Genomic DNA, 13,470 nt, shown 5'->3' with positions numbered 1-13,470 from the left:
TTAAAGACCTGGCTCATTGCTTTCAAAAACTGGGGGCCAATATTATCTTAGGTTTTAAATGAGGAGATTGAGGCTCGGAAAATTTAAGTAATTTATCAAAGACCTGAAGCAAGATCTAAATCCAGGTCTGTGGACTTCAAGTCTAGTAATGTTTAAACTTAGTGTAGTTGCAAGGTACATCAACTATCCCTAACCAAGAATTGACCAGGTAGGAGGGTTCTAGGATTGTTTAGACTCCATTTCATAATAATAATATTTTATGCTATAGGTAATATTTGATGAGTGTCTTCTAAGAGTCAGGCACCCTTCTAAGGATTTTCCCATAATAATGCTCACTATATGAACTTATTGGCTCTCTGAGGTTTATAGTCTCAGTATTTCCACCTTACAGGTGAGGAAACTGAGGCACGGAACTATAACAGCCTGCCAGATGCCAGACCTTATATGGGGAAGATCATTTCCCACCCAAGCATACTTGGGGAGTGAACTGGCAGTGTTGGCAATGCTCCAGCACACAGCCATGTGCATGCACAATTCTACACTCAAGTCCCCCAGCCAAGCTTCCTGAAGAGCCAGGTGCCAGCTGGAGCTGGGGCTCCTGGCCTGTGATTGGCTGCTATCATTTGTGGTTAGCCCCTCGGTGGTGGGGGAGGTTGGGAAGGACAGTGGAGGCTGATAAATAATGCAGCATTCTGCTCTAAGGGCACCAGAGCAAGGAGAGAGAGGAGGATACACATTGAGTTCACTTTGGTGTTGCATAATATCAACCGAGTTACAAACATCCCAACACGTTGACCAGGCAGCCTGCTAAGCAAGGTAACACTCGTGCTTTTCAGGACTTGAGTCACAATATTTACAACATTTTCCTGTTTCTAATTAGAAATATTTGTGCTTTTTCCTTGCAGGGGATGAGGGGAAGGAGCAAGGGAAATGGACATCAATCTGTTTGTTCTTTCCAATTTATGAAAATGGGAAAGGAGAAAGAAGTCAAATTTGGGAAGACACTGTAGTTTCATAGAGATGATGTAAAATTTCCAAATTATTGCAAATGAATGCTGTAGGCATAGGAAGGGTTTCAGGAGTGTCTCTTCAATAGGGGAATAAAGGAATCAGCAGAAATGTGAGACTCTTGGAATAAAAATACTGTGTTGTCCAGGCAACAAAAATAGTTGGGAGCAAACAAATTCTGGGGTGGGAGGAAATTTTTAGTTTTCCAGGTATTGCCAAGAATGGCCAGGAATTTCATGAATTAGATTGGACTAAGTCGGGTACCAGTATTTCTCAAAGTGTGACATATGGACCACTTGAATCAGGATCGTGGGAATGCTTGTTAAAAAAATATAAATTGCAGGACTCTATCCCAGACAAACTGAATCAGACTCTCTGAGACCTGATGATCTGCATTTAAAATTAAAAAACAAGCTTCCTAGTGTTTCTGATACATACTAATTTTGAGAATTGTAACTGTAGAGACCCTGCTTTGAGGTTATGTTCTTGAGTCAAGATTCCTGACCAGGGCTATGACAAGGCATTCTCTTTCTGCAAGTTCTAGCTACAAGTTGCCTGGAGGAAGTGCATGAATCTTAGTCATTTTGTGGGTGCTCAAGACAGCTTTTGAGGCTGTCAACGTTTTGATGCACAATGTTTGGTAAATGGTAGACAATAGTACTTGTGGAATGAGTGAATGAATGAGCAGGACAGGTATGACAATGAGGGCTCACATTTGGGCACACAGTGGTCACCAGGAAATCATAAACAGATAAATTATAGGAGGGGTGGTGGGGGCCAAGTGCTAGGTTGTATGTGTGCATAGGGTGGGGAGTGGGGACGGAAATGGAGGGCTGGGATGCTGCTGCTGTGGCTGGGTCTCTTGAAGCGCTAATGACAGTTGTCACCACAAAGTGCAGCTTCAGCCCAGTCCAAGCTACCCCAGATTGGTTTATTGAAGTGGATCCATGCCTGATGGAGAAAGGAGTTTCTGCAGCTGGGATGGCAGGAGAGGGCAATGCTGAGATGGCAGTGCCTGATGGGGATAGCTCAAAGCCAGCATCGGTTGCCTTGGCCTTTTAGATTCTGAGGCTGATCTATGACTGAGATCTTTTGTAAGAAGCATTTGCAAGATTTTGGAGTATCAGAAAATGACTGCAAGATAACCTTTCATAATCCTAACTTTGTGCTGCCTATAGATCCATTTTTCAGTCCCTTTTCTATATGCTCACCAAAAAAGAAAGGAAAGCTAAGGATGGTGGTCAAATATGACTTAGCCATGCCTTAAACTTTTCTGGGAGAAATTTTGGAAGAAATACAGAAAAGTGATTATGGATACACATAAATCTCGCCTTTAAAATCTTATTCTCCTATATTAATTATCATAAAAATTCAAAAATAATACATATTTGTTTTGAAAAATTCAAATGATACAAAAATGTATAAAATAGAAAATGAGGGAGGCCATTTTACTATTGTCAATACTATTCTGCAGAAATTAAACATTAAGATTTTGGTGTATATAATTCCCGAATTTCTGTACTTTTGTGTATACACAATCATGAGCATATATGCATAAATGGGATCCTACTATATGTGCTATTTTCTGTTCTCTGCTTTTTCATGTGGCCATCTTTCTATGTCATAGATGCATATAGATATGCACCAATGTATATAGAAATCAAGGCAATGCATATGGAAATTTTTAAATTCTGTGTGATTTTCCATTGTATGTCTAGACCACAGTTTATTTAGTAATGCCTTATTGGTGATTATTTATGTTGGTTCCTATTTTTCAAAGTAACAATTTTTTAAACAAATCTCTCTCTGTTTCTTGCTTTCTCTATACAAATATCACTGTATCCCTGTGGGAATGTTTCTATAGAGTAACTTCTGACAAGTAGATTTATTGCACTGAAGAAATATATATACATTTAAACTTTTTATAGACACTGCTAAATTGTCCACTAAAAATATTATATCAATTTATATTCCTTGCAAGAACGTATGAAAATATCATTTCTCTATGCCTTTGTTAATGCTGAGTAGTATCAATCTTTTTAATCTTTGCTAATCTGATAGGAAAAAAATAAGATATCTCATTAGATCTAGTTCTTAAAAATTTTATCTTCTTCCAAAAGTAATACATTTTTATTTTAGAATTAGTAAAAATCAGAGGTAAGGGTAAAAAGTATAAAATATCTGTAGCTTCCACAGATAATCATCTTTAGCATCTTGGCAGATATTCCTCTATACTCCTTTAAACACAAGAACAATAACACATCTATCCCCCCACCCCCACCCCACTCCCTCTTGCTTCTAGTTTGAATGGAATTCCAGCAGTTCAGTTGGAAAACAATCTGATAAATAAGTGTGAATTTGGATGTCAGTGGCTAATACTGCTTGGTGATAGCACGGTTTCCATGGGAATATTTGCAATTCCTCAGGGTCTCGAGGAGATACAGCATCTTACCTCGTTGAATAAATGTCTTTTGATAAATTTGAGATAACATTTCAGGCCAGTGGGAGGCAGGGGAGAAGTGGGTGGGAAAGGGAACTAGTTCTAGTGTCCTTCTGACCTGTCTTGTGGTTGGTTGACTTACTCAGTGTGTAAGATCACTATTTAATGTGGTGAGCTCCAGAGGTGGTCACGCAGCTTTTTATAACTCCTCAGATTATTATATTGGAATGCCAGAGAACAAATGCTTTAAAAAAGGGCTGGAAGGTGAAAGGCTAAAAGAATGAAAAAGGCATTTTGGGATGAGTTTAAGCCAACAAGGCAGGGGAGACAGAAAGAAAATACTAGCACCAGACACAGGACAGAATTATCGAATACTACTGAATGATAAACAACTTTTGAGGTCTTTGTTGGGCTGCAGTGAAACATTTTTGCAGGTTAATGAGACTTTTGAAATGGTTTGAAATTGTCTGACTCTCACACAGTCCTGCACATGGAACCTGATTTCCGTTTTAGCCAAGTCTTAGAAATTTTTTTTAAATTTTATTAAAAGTATCAATTTCTGAAGCACAGTGCATGAGAGTTGGAACAAACGTCAGTAGTTTAAAGAATTGACTTAAAAAGGAATTTTGCTAGCCAGAGTCAGGATTAGTCCTTGCCATTGCCTCCTACCCCCCAGCCCTGGCCAAAGTGTATTTGTCTAAGGATTTGTCTCCATAATTGCATGCCTATAAAAAAAAAATCTTATCACTTTGGTTAGTTAATTAATTGAGGAGAAAAAGTATTGTTTGATATCATTGGTGTGTTGAAAGAGTTGACCCAGGCAAATTTGAGAGATGTTGACAACAGTTTGAAAATACAAATGTTTTTCTCCAGTTATGTGTACTAAAGATTTTGGGGAAGATTGGGCTAATTGGGTCTAGAGAATACTCAAATGGCATTTTCAGACGTTTCTCTACATTGTTGTTTATGTCTTCACTACAACCAGGTGGGTAGTGTTTCCTGACATGTAATGGCTAATGATTTTTACCAGAAGGAAAATATCACTCTCATTTCTTCCTAATAAAAACTACCGAGTTAATGATCACTGACCAGGAGCAACCTTTAGGATGACTTGTGGAAGTTTTATCTGAAACCATCTGAATTTTTCATCTTAAAAATTCTTCAGAATTTTAGTACATATACCACTATGGTTTGTTACAGGTTTGGAGAATTGTGTGGTGTTTGTTTCTAATGTAGACACAACCTTATAATTTACAGCAGCATCCACTAATTAAAATTGTGAGCATAATTACTATCCATGATACTTATTATTAGTTTAAATTCATACAGCTCAAAATGCACTTCATCCTTTCAAGTAGTGAGTAATTAGTTTCTTTGAGTCTGTAACTTTATCATCCCTGTATGACCCATTTGGAGGAAATAAGCAACCAACCTCCCAGAAGACTGCTTTAAAAAGCTGGAGATACATTGTCCAGCTAGTGCAATGAGGCTAATACAATGTGAAATATATGTCTTTTCTTTGGTTTTAGTAGCCAGTTTGTCCATGCATTTACTCATCAAATAACTATTGAAAACCTAATGTGTACTAGGGAACTTGGGAAGACAAAGATGAATCACTCAGGGATTCTATCCTCAAAGACCTTAAGGTTTGGTGGAAAGGAAGTAAGATACACATATACATATCTTATTTCCTTATCTTACTGAATGTACCAGCATGGTTTGAGACACACACACACACACACACACACACACACACACACATATGTAACTATATATGATGACATATGTATATATACATATATGTGTGTGTGTATCAAACTGTGGTGGTGCATTCACTGAGATACTAAGATATAAGACATAAATGACTATAAGTGCTATGAGAACAGGAAATTGCTCCATTCTCTGCTGTTTAATCAGCAAAATGTCTCTAAACAGGAGGTTTCATTTTTTTTTTAAATTTTATTTTGAAATAAATTCAAACTTACAGGAACAGTTGCAAAAACAATACAAAACCCATACACAGAACTCCAGCATACCCCAACCCCACTTCCCCGATACCCTGATCCACCAACTTTAACAAAAACAGTAGGTTTAATAGTTAACTTTTAAAATAAATTAATGAATGCATAATTGAATGTATTAATTTGTATTTCTTCCATGATACATCAGTGGGATATTGAGAAAAAAAAAAATGGTTCCTTTTCATAAATTCTCCGTATTTTTTCCTAATCTGACTTGCTTTCCTTGTCCCCAGGTGCCTCAGCCAGCATGGCTGTCTCTTTGCCACCGAGCCTGGGACTCAGTTCTGCCCCAGAAGAAATCCAGCATCCACATGTTAAATTTTCAGAATGGAAATTTAAACTCTTCAGGGTGAGATCCTTTGAAAAGAAATCTGAGGAAGCTCAAACAGAAAAGAAGGATTCCCCAGAGGAGAGACCCTCTCTAGAACAATCTCCAGCTGTCCTGGATGAGACTGGTGGTCAGAAGCCAACCCTGACTCAACCAGCATTAAAGGCTCATCCTAAGTTTTTGAAGAAATCCTTTGATGATGGGAGAGCAAGAGACAAAGCAATCCATCAAGCCAACCTTCGACATCTCTGCCGCATCTGTGGAATTTCTTTTAAAACTGATGAGCACAACAGGAGATACCCAGTCCACGGGCCTGTGGATGGTGAAACCCAAGAGCTTTTACGGAAGAAGGAAAGGAGAGTCACTTCCTGGCCAGACCTCATTGCCAAGGTTTTCCGGATCGATGTGAAGGCAGATGTTGACTCAATCCATCCCACTGAGTTCTGCCATAACTGCTGGAACATCATGCACAGGAAGTTTAGCAGTGCTCCATCTGAGGTATACTTCCCAAGGAACGCAACCATGGTATGGCACCCACACACACCATCCTGTGATATCTGCCACACTGCCCATCGGGGACTTAAGAGGAAGAGTCATCAGCCAAATCTGCAGCTCAGCAAAAAACTCAAAACCGTGCTTGACCGAGCAAGACAAGCCCGTCAACACAAGAGAAGTGCTCAGACAAGGATCAACAGCAAGGAAGTCATGAAGAAGATCACCAACTGCAGTAAGATCCATCTTAGTACCAAGCTGCTTGCAGTGGACCTTCCAGTACACTTGGTGAAATCTATCTCCTGCCAGATTTGTGAACACATTCTGGCTGACCCTGTAGAGACCAGCTGTAAGCATGTGTTTTGCAGGATCTGCATTCTCAGATGCCTCAAAGTCATGGGCAGCTATTGTCCCTCTTGCCAGTATCCCTGCTTTGCGAGTGACCTGGAGAGTCCAGTAAAGTCCTTTCTGAGCATCTTAAATTCCCTGACAGTGAAATGTCCAGCAAAAGAGTGCAAAGAGGAGGTCAGCTTGGAAAAATATAATCATCATGTCTCAAGCCATAAGGGATCACAGGAGACTTTTGTGCATATTAATAAAGGGGGACGGCCTCGCCAGCATCTCCTGTCCTTGACCCGGAGAGCTCAGAAGCACCGTCTGAGGGAGCTCAAGATGCAAGTCAAGGCTTTTGCTGACAAAGAAGAAGGTGGAGATGTGAAGTCTGTGTGCTTGACCTTGTTCCTGCTGGCGCTGAGGGCGAGGAATGAGCACAAACAAGCTGACGAGCTGGAGGCCATCATGCAGGGACGGGGGTCTGGCCTGCAGCCAGCTGTGTGCTTGGCCATCCGCATCAACACTTTCCTCAGCTGCAGCCAGTACCACAAGATGTACAGGACTGTGAAAGCCATCACAGGCAGGCAGATTTTTCAGCCTTTGCATGCCCTTCGGAATGCTGAGAAGGTCCTTCTGCCAGGCTATCACCCCTTTGAGTGGCAGCCACCTCTGAAGAATGTGTCTTCCAGCACTGATGTTGGCATTATTGATGGACTGTCTGGACTAACCTCCTCTGTGGATGACTACCCAGTGGACACCATTGCAAAGAGATTCCGCTATGACTCAGCTTTGGTGTCTGCTCTGATGGACATGGAAGAAGACATCTTGGAAGGCATGAGATCCCAAGACCTTGATGACTACCTGAATGGCCCCTTCGCGGTGGTGGTAAAGGAGTCTTGTGATGGAATGGGAGATGTGAGCGAGAAGCATGGGAGTGGGCCGGCAGTTCCAGAAAAGGCCGTCCGCTTTTCATTCACAATCATGAGAATTACTATAGCACAGGGTTCACAGAATGTGAAGGTGTTTGAGGAAGTCAAACCCAACTCTGAACTGTGCTGCAAGCCACTGTGCCTTATGCTGGCAGATGAGTCCGACCACGAGACTCTGACTGCCATCCTGAGCCCTCTCATTGCCGAGAGGGAGGCCATGAAGACCAGTGAATTAATGCTCGAGATGGGAGGCATCCTCAGGAATTTCAAGTTCATCTTTAGGGGTACTGGCTATGATGAAAAACTTGTCCGGGAGGTGGAAGGTCTCGAGGCCTCTGGTTCAGTCTACATCTGTACCCTCTGTGATGCTACCCGCTTGGAGGCCTCTCAAAATCTTGTCTTGCACTCCATAACCAGAAACCACACTGAGAACCTGGAGCGCTATGAGGTCTGGCGTTCCAACCCCTACCAGGAGTCTGTGGAAGAACTGCGTGATCGGGTGAAAGGGGTCTCAGCCAAACCTTTCATTGAGACGGTTCCTTCCATTGATGCACTCCACTGTGACATTGGCAATGCAGCTGAGTTCTACAAGATTTTCCAGCTAGAGATAGGGGAGGTGTATAAGAATCCCAATGCTTCCAAAGAGGAAAGGAAAAGATGGCAGGCCACATTGGACAAACATCTCCGGAAGAAGATGAACCTAAAACCAATCATGAGGATGAATGGCAACTTTGCCAGGAAACTGATGACCAGAGAGACTGTTGAAGCGGTTTGTGAATTAATTCCCTCTGAGGAGAGGCATGAAGCTCTGAGGGAGCTGATGGACCTTTACCTGAAGATGAAGCCTGTATGGAGATCAACATGTCCTGCTAAAGAGTGCCCAGAATCCCTCTGCCAGTATAGTTTCAATTCACAGCGTTTTGCTGAGCTCCTCTCTACCAAGTTCAAGTATAGATATGAGGGCAAAATCACTAACTATTTTCACAAAACCCTTGCACATGTCCCTGAAATTATTGAGAGGGATGGCTCCATTGGGGCATGGGCAAGCGAGGGAAACGAATCTGGCAACAAACTGTTCAGGCGCTTCCGAAAAATGAATGCCAGGCAGTCCAAGTGTTACGAATTGGAAGATGTCCTGAAACACCACTGGTTGTACACCTCTAAATACCTCCAGAAGTTTATGGATGCTCATAATGCTTTGAAAAACTCTGGGTTTCCCAGGAACTCAGAGGCAAGTGTAGGGGACACATTGGGTCTAGAGAACTCTCTGGAAACTCAGGATTCAATGGAATTTTAAGTAGGGCAACCTCTCTTGGGGTGGTTTTACAAATGAGTTCTCTTCTGGGTTGCACTGAGACCTTCTCCTGGCACCCTTCACTTCTACGGGTGAGGGTCCACCACCAAGAAGTGGCTGTTTGGAGAGGCTACAGGTGCTGAAACCATGTCAGGAATGAGCAACTGATGAGCTGATTGCTTGAGCCATTTAGTGAGTTCAGAAAAGCAACAGGAGAAATCAGTTAACTGAAAGAAAGTAACTCAGAATAGGAGTAACTGCAGGGGACCAGAGATGAACAAAGGCGTATTTTGCCTGTGTGAGACTGAGGGAAGTGAAAATCAAGTCAAGGTTGTCAAAGAAGGGGCCAGGAAAGGAATTTGTTTGGTGTTTTTCACTACCCATCCCCTCAATTTATTATCCTTTGTTTTGAGATAGAAGTGTTTTCTATTTCATTTTTGGAGGAATAGTAATTACTACAACATTTAATTTCTTTATTTTAGAAATTCCACCTTTATTCTAGAAGATTCAAAGAGTTTTTCAGGTTTGTTTAATAACATCTTAAATTTGTATTGCCATACAACTGGCAAAGTACTCCGCATTTCCTTGTTTGGTACCCTTATGCAGAAATCCCGTAAACCAAAAAATTTTTTGTGTGTATGAAAAACAAGAAACTTTTTATGAAAATCGGTCATTTTCCAGCTTTCCGTCATGTCTTTGTTGTAATCTTAAGAGTTCAAGAGGTCACCTGCTGCCATGGATTTTTCAATAATGAGATTAGAAGAATACAGTTGTTAGCCACAGTTATTAAATCTTCTGAAAACACATATGTACCTAGCTACCAGTAGCCAAGTATGATACTTTATTTCTACTTTTAAATTTCAGTTAATTTAGAGCCTCCAAAAAGTTTTCCATATAATTGCAAGGCCACAGAGGCTTTTAAAGATCCACTGCATAAAAGCAGATTTAATATCTTGCTAAAAATTCTCTTATGAAACTTGGGTCATTTCACTAAATCCGGGTTTCACAGACTCCTTCCTTCTGTAATGTGGTACATTCTTTTTTATTATCATCAGTTTACTTTCAGTGCATTCACATTTTGTAGTAGGGTAACTTTGTATTTTTCCGATCTGCTAAGCTTAGATGGAAACAATGGATAGTACAGTAGAAGTGTTCACATTTGTACAGTGTTTTTGTTGTTTGTTTGTTTTACCACATTTAGAATGTTTTTACACTCATTCTGCCTCATTTATCCTCACAACTCTGTGTGGTAGGAATTATTATTATCCTCACTTGATGGAAAGTTAAATGATTTTCCCAAGGATAATAGATGTCTGATTTAGATTTTGAACTCAGGCCTTTTGTTTCCAAATGCCATTTGCTTTCCCCCACAAAAATTAACCACAATTTTTGTTTATGAGGTAGCATCAGAATTTGTTTAGGATCTACAATTAATTACTACAGTTCATAACCTTGGGTTAGGGTTTTGTTTTGTTTTGTTTTGTTTTGTTGTGAATGTGGGGTGGTAGTTGGGGAGGGGTTTAAGTCATTTGTATACTTTGGGTCTTTTGACTTAAGAAGGTAGTGCTAAAGCTCCAATGAATCACTAAAGCTTCTGGGGTCTCCATTTATTTGGAACTATTGTCTGCATCCTTAGGAATTTGGGATTTGCCAGTTGCTGGCAATTTAGAGCAGGCATGGGGATTTATATGCTAGTGAGTCATAATGATATGTTAGTGTTAATTAGCTTTTTTCTTCCTTTGATTTTATTGGCCATAATTGCCACTCTTCAGTATATCAAAGAGCTTTGTAATTTAGTTGTCAAACATGCATCGTGACATCATCCTAAATGGTGTGCATTTGGTGCTTTTGCAGGGATTGAACCCAGTATTTTCTATTTTAAAATACAGCATTTTCTTTGCTTTTTATATACAGAGTATCAATACATTTGTAATTTAGTTGTCAAAACATATACATATTTTAATACAATTTTTTTTTCTTGAGAACTCTTAGTTTTGCATTTAGGAAACTAATGGACTTCTAAGCCATCCCTTCCTTTCATCCCATTTAATCCTTACAGCATGTCTCTGCACTAATAAACAGCTAAATTCATGTAATCATCCTATTCCCTGAAGCATGCTGGCGCTGGTTTTTAGATTTTTTCCCCACTTCTCCTCTGATTCAGTTGGTGCACTGTACCTGCTTTCCAATATTAAATTCCCCTTGTCTAACATTGTAGGAACTATTTTGAATACATGTGACTAACAGCATGATATATAGCAAACCTTCCCAATAATCCTTTAATCAGATCACATTTTGATAAACCCTAGGAACATCTGGCAGTAGGAATTTCAATATGTAGAAATGCCGCCTATAGTTGTTTTGCCCTCGGTGTTGAGGTTGCAATATCCTAGACCCTGGTTTTATATTTGAGTTTTATTTTTAACAATACCCATTGTAAATGCAGTCACATACTCCAGGGAAATTCACCCCACTGAACGGAGCACTTTTTTGAAGTACAGACTGGGACTTCAGAAGTGCAATGCATTTTTCTCCCGTGAAACCTGATTCTACAAGTTTTCCTGCCAACCCACTGAGGTGCACTGCAGGGACCAGTGATAACGGCTGATGAAAATTGATGGATGGCCGGTGTGACGTCAAAAAGCGCCTTGGGATAAATAAACATGCACTGAGAAACCAGAGCCGGAGGAAAAGATGTCTTTTCCTTCCAGGTGAACAGGAATTTAGTTTTGCCTCAATTTGTTTTCACAAAATATAGATGAAGATAAAGATTTTTTTGGTTGAGAGTGTGAATTTCGCATTACATCAGACAGATGTAATGCGCAGCTAGCAGGCAGATTTGTAAGCACTGGTGGTGGCTGGGAGAACAAATCATCATTTGGATGAGAATGGTTTTTGACTGCAGTTATGTATGTGTTTTCACTTATTGTATGAAAGATGGTCTGTTCTTTAGTTGTTAAGAGATTTTAAATGAGAGTGGATACTTTGTTCTCATTTTACTTTTTTCCCCCTTTACTACTGTAACCTACATTAATATACCTCAGAATTCATTTTTGGTGAGATTTTTCTTTTTGTGGAATTGCACTTCACTTTATTTTCTTACAAATAATCATACAGTTTTTTTAATGACTTCGACAGCCGCCTTCGTTGCTGTTTTAGGGAAAGCTCAGGTATGGAGTTGTGATGGATTTATTTGATGCGGGGGACCTGTATTTCCATGTCAAATGTTTTCAAATTAAACAAAATGTCAGTTTTTAGTACTTATTTTTATATTTTAATATTTCCATTCCTTCTTAATATTATGGTTATTGTTAATTTTATGCCTATGTTTTTGAAATAAAAGATTAAGATTTGAAAATACTGGGTATTGTGATTTATAATCAAATAATAATATTGAGTGTAACATTTAAAAATGAAGTAACTTTTCTTTTCTTGAGGGGAATCCAAATAAATTCGGTGACATTTAGAATAAAGGGCAACCAGATAGTGATAATGAGTATAATTTATCCTAAGGTAGGACGAGACAATTTTGTTCCAGATACTTAACATAAATATTAAAACTTCGGAAATGTAGGATTTGAAAATCATTTTCAAATCCTTTGAGAAACTGATGAATATATGACCTGTTCCCCAGAAAATTCATATACAAATATACTCAAAATTTTATTCAGAGTGGTTGACTTCTGCAGGACTACACAGATAAGGGCAGAAAACTGAGCTATCGCCTAGGTTTCTTTGTCCAGTGCTTTTCCTATCAGCAATGATACATTAACAAAAACAGCTAACAGTTAACAAACAGATTTTGGTGTGTGTGGTCAGCACTTTGTATACATTTTCTCATTTGATCTTTTTGAAGCCTGTGCTACTATTATCTCCATGTTACTCCTGGGTTCCCTGAAGCTTATTTCAGCTAGAAAATGGCAGAGCCATGTCTTTCGCAATTTCCCCTCAAACTGTGTCCTGTGTACCTTTGTCCTACTCATTTCCTCAACCATCCATCCATTTTCAAGCATCTCAGCCCCACCTTTTCTGGAGGCTTCCCAGCTGCTGCCATTCAGGACCCATTCAGCCTCGCTGCCTCTGGAGAACTGTACCAGTTTCTAAAATATTGAAATACATCTGTACTTGGAGGTAAATAGCCTGTGCCCCAAGGCTTCAAGTGCCCGTCACCACCCTGGCAGCCTTGCCCCATTCTCCAGGAACCTCTGGACACCTCTACAATCCAGCAACTAACAGGTTAACTCCTGGCACAGCAAGGAGCCTCCAGACCTGGTTCTAGCATCACCATCTGCATCTGCTTTGTTGGATTGTTAAATACTTTGACTATAACCCCAGCCTTTGAAAATGTGGGATTTCCTTATCCTTCAAGACCTGGCTAAGTTCCATATCATTCCTGATGCCCTTTCTAGCTATTTTAGTTTATATTTTTAAACAAACATTTATAGGATGCCTTCTAGGAGTGCCCAATTTGTGCTCAACACTGGCGACATAATGGTGAACAAAATAGGAGATAGGGGGAAGTAGGCCTTAAATCACCAATAAGAGAAACAAATGTGTGGCTGTGGACTCTGGGAGGTGTCATGAAGGAAAAGTACCAGGTGCAATGGAAATACAATAGGAAGTAC

At 40.0% G+C, this 13,470-nt stretch overlaps 1 protein-coding gene across 1 annotated transcript; it reads left to right on the top strand.

The window, feature by feature from the left end:
• The first annotated feature begins 5,716 nt into the window (after positions 1-5,716).
• Positions 5,717-8,848, top strand: RAG1 (recombination activating 1). The gene has a single exon (XM_037838020.1). It carries the CDS (start codon positions 5,717-5,719, stop codon positions 8,846-8,848), a length of 3,132 nt encoding a protein of 1,043 aa, XP_037693948.1.
• Positions 8,849-13,470: the final 4,622 nt, after the last annotated feature.

The sequence above is a fragment of the Choloepus didactylus genome, chromosome 6, assembly GCF_015220235.1.
Source record: "Choloepus didactylus isolate mChoDid1 chromosome 6, mChoDid1.pri, whole genome shotgun sequence".
Taxonomy (NCBI): Eukaryota; Metazoa; Chordata; class Mammalia; order Pilosa; family Megalonychidae; genus Choloepus; species Choloepus didactylus.
This window is presented reverse-complemented; position numbering and strand designations above follow the sequence as displayed.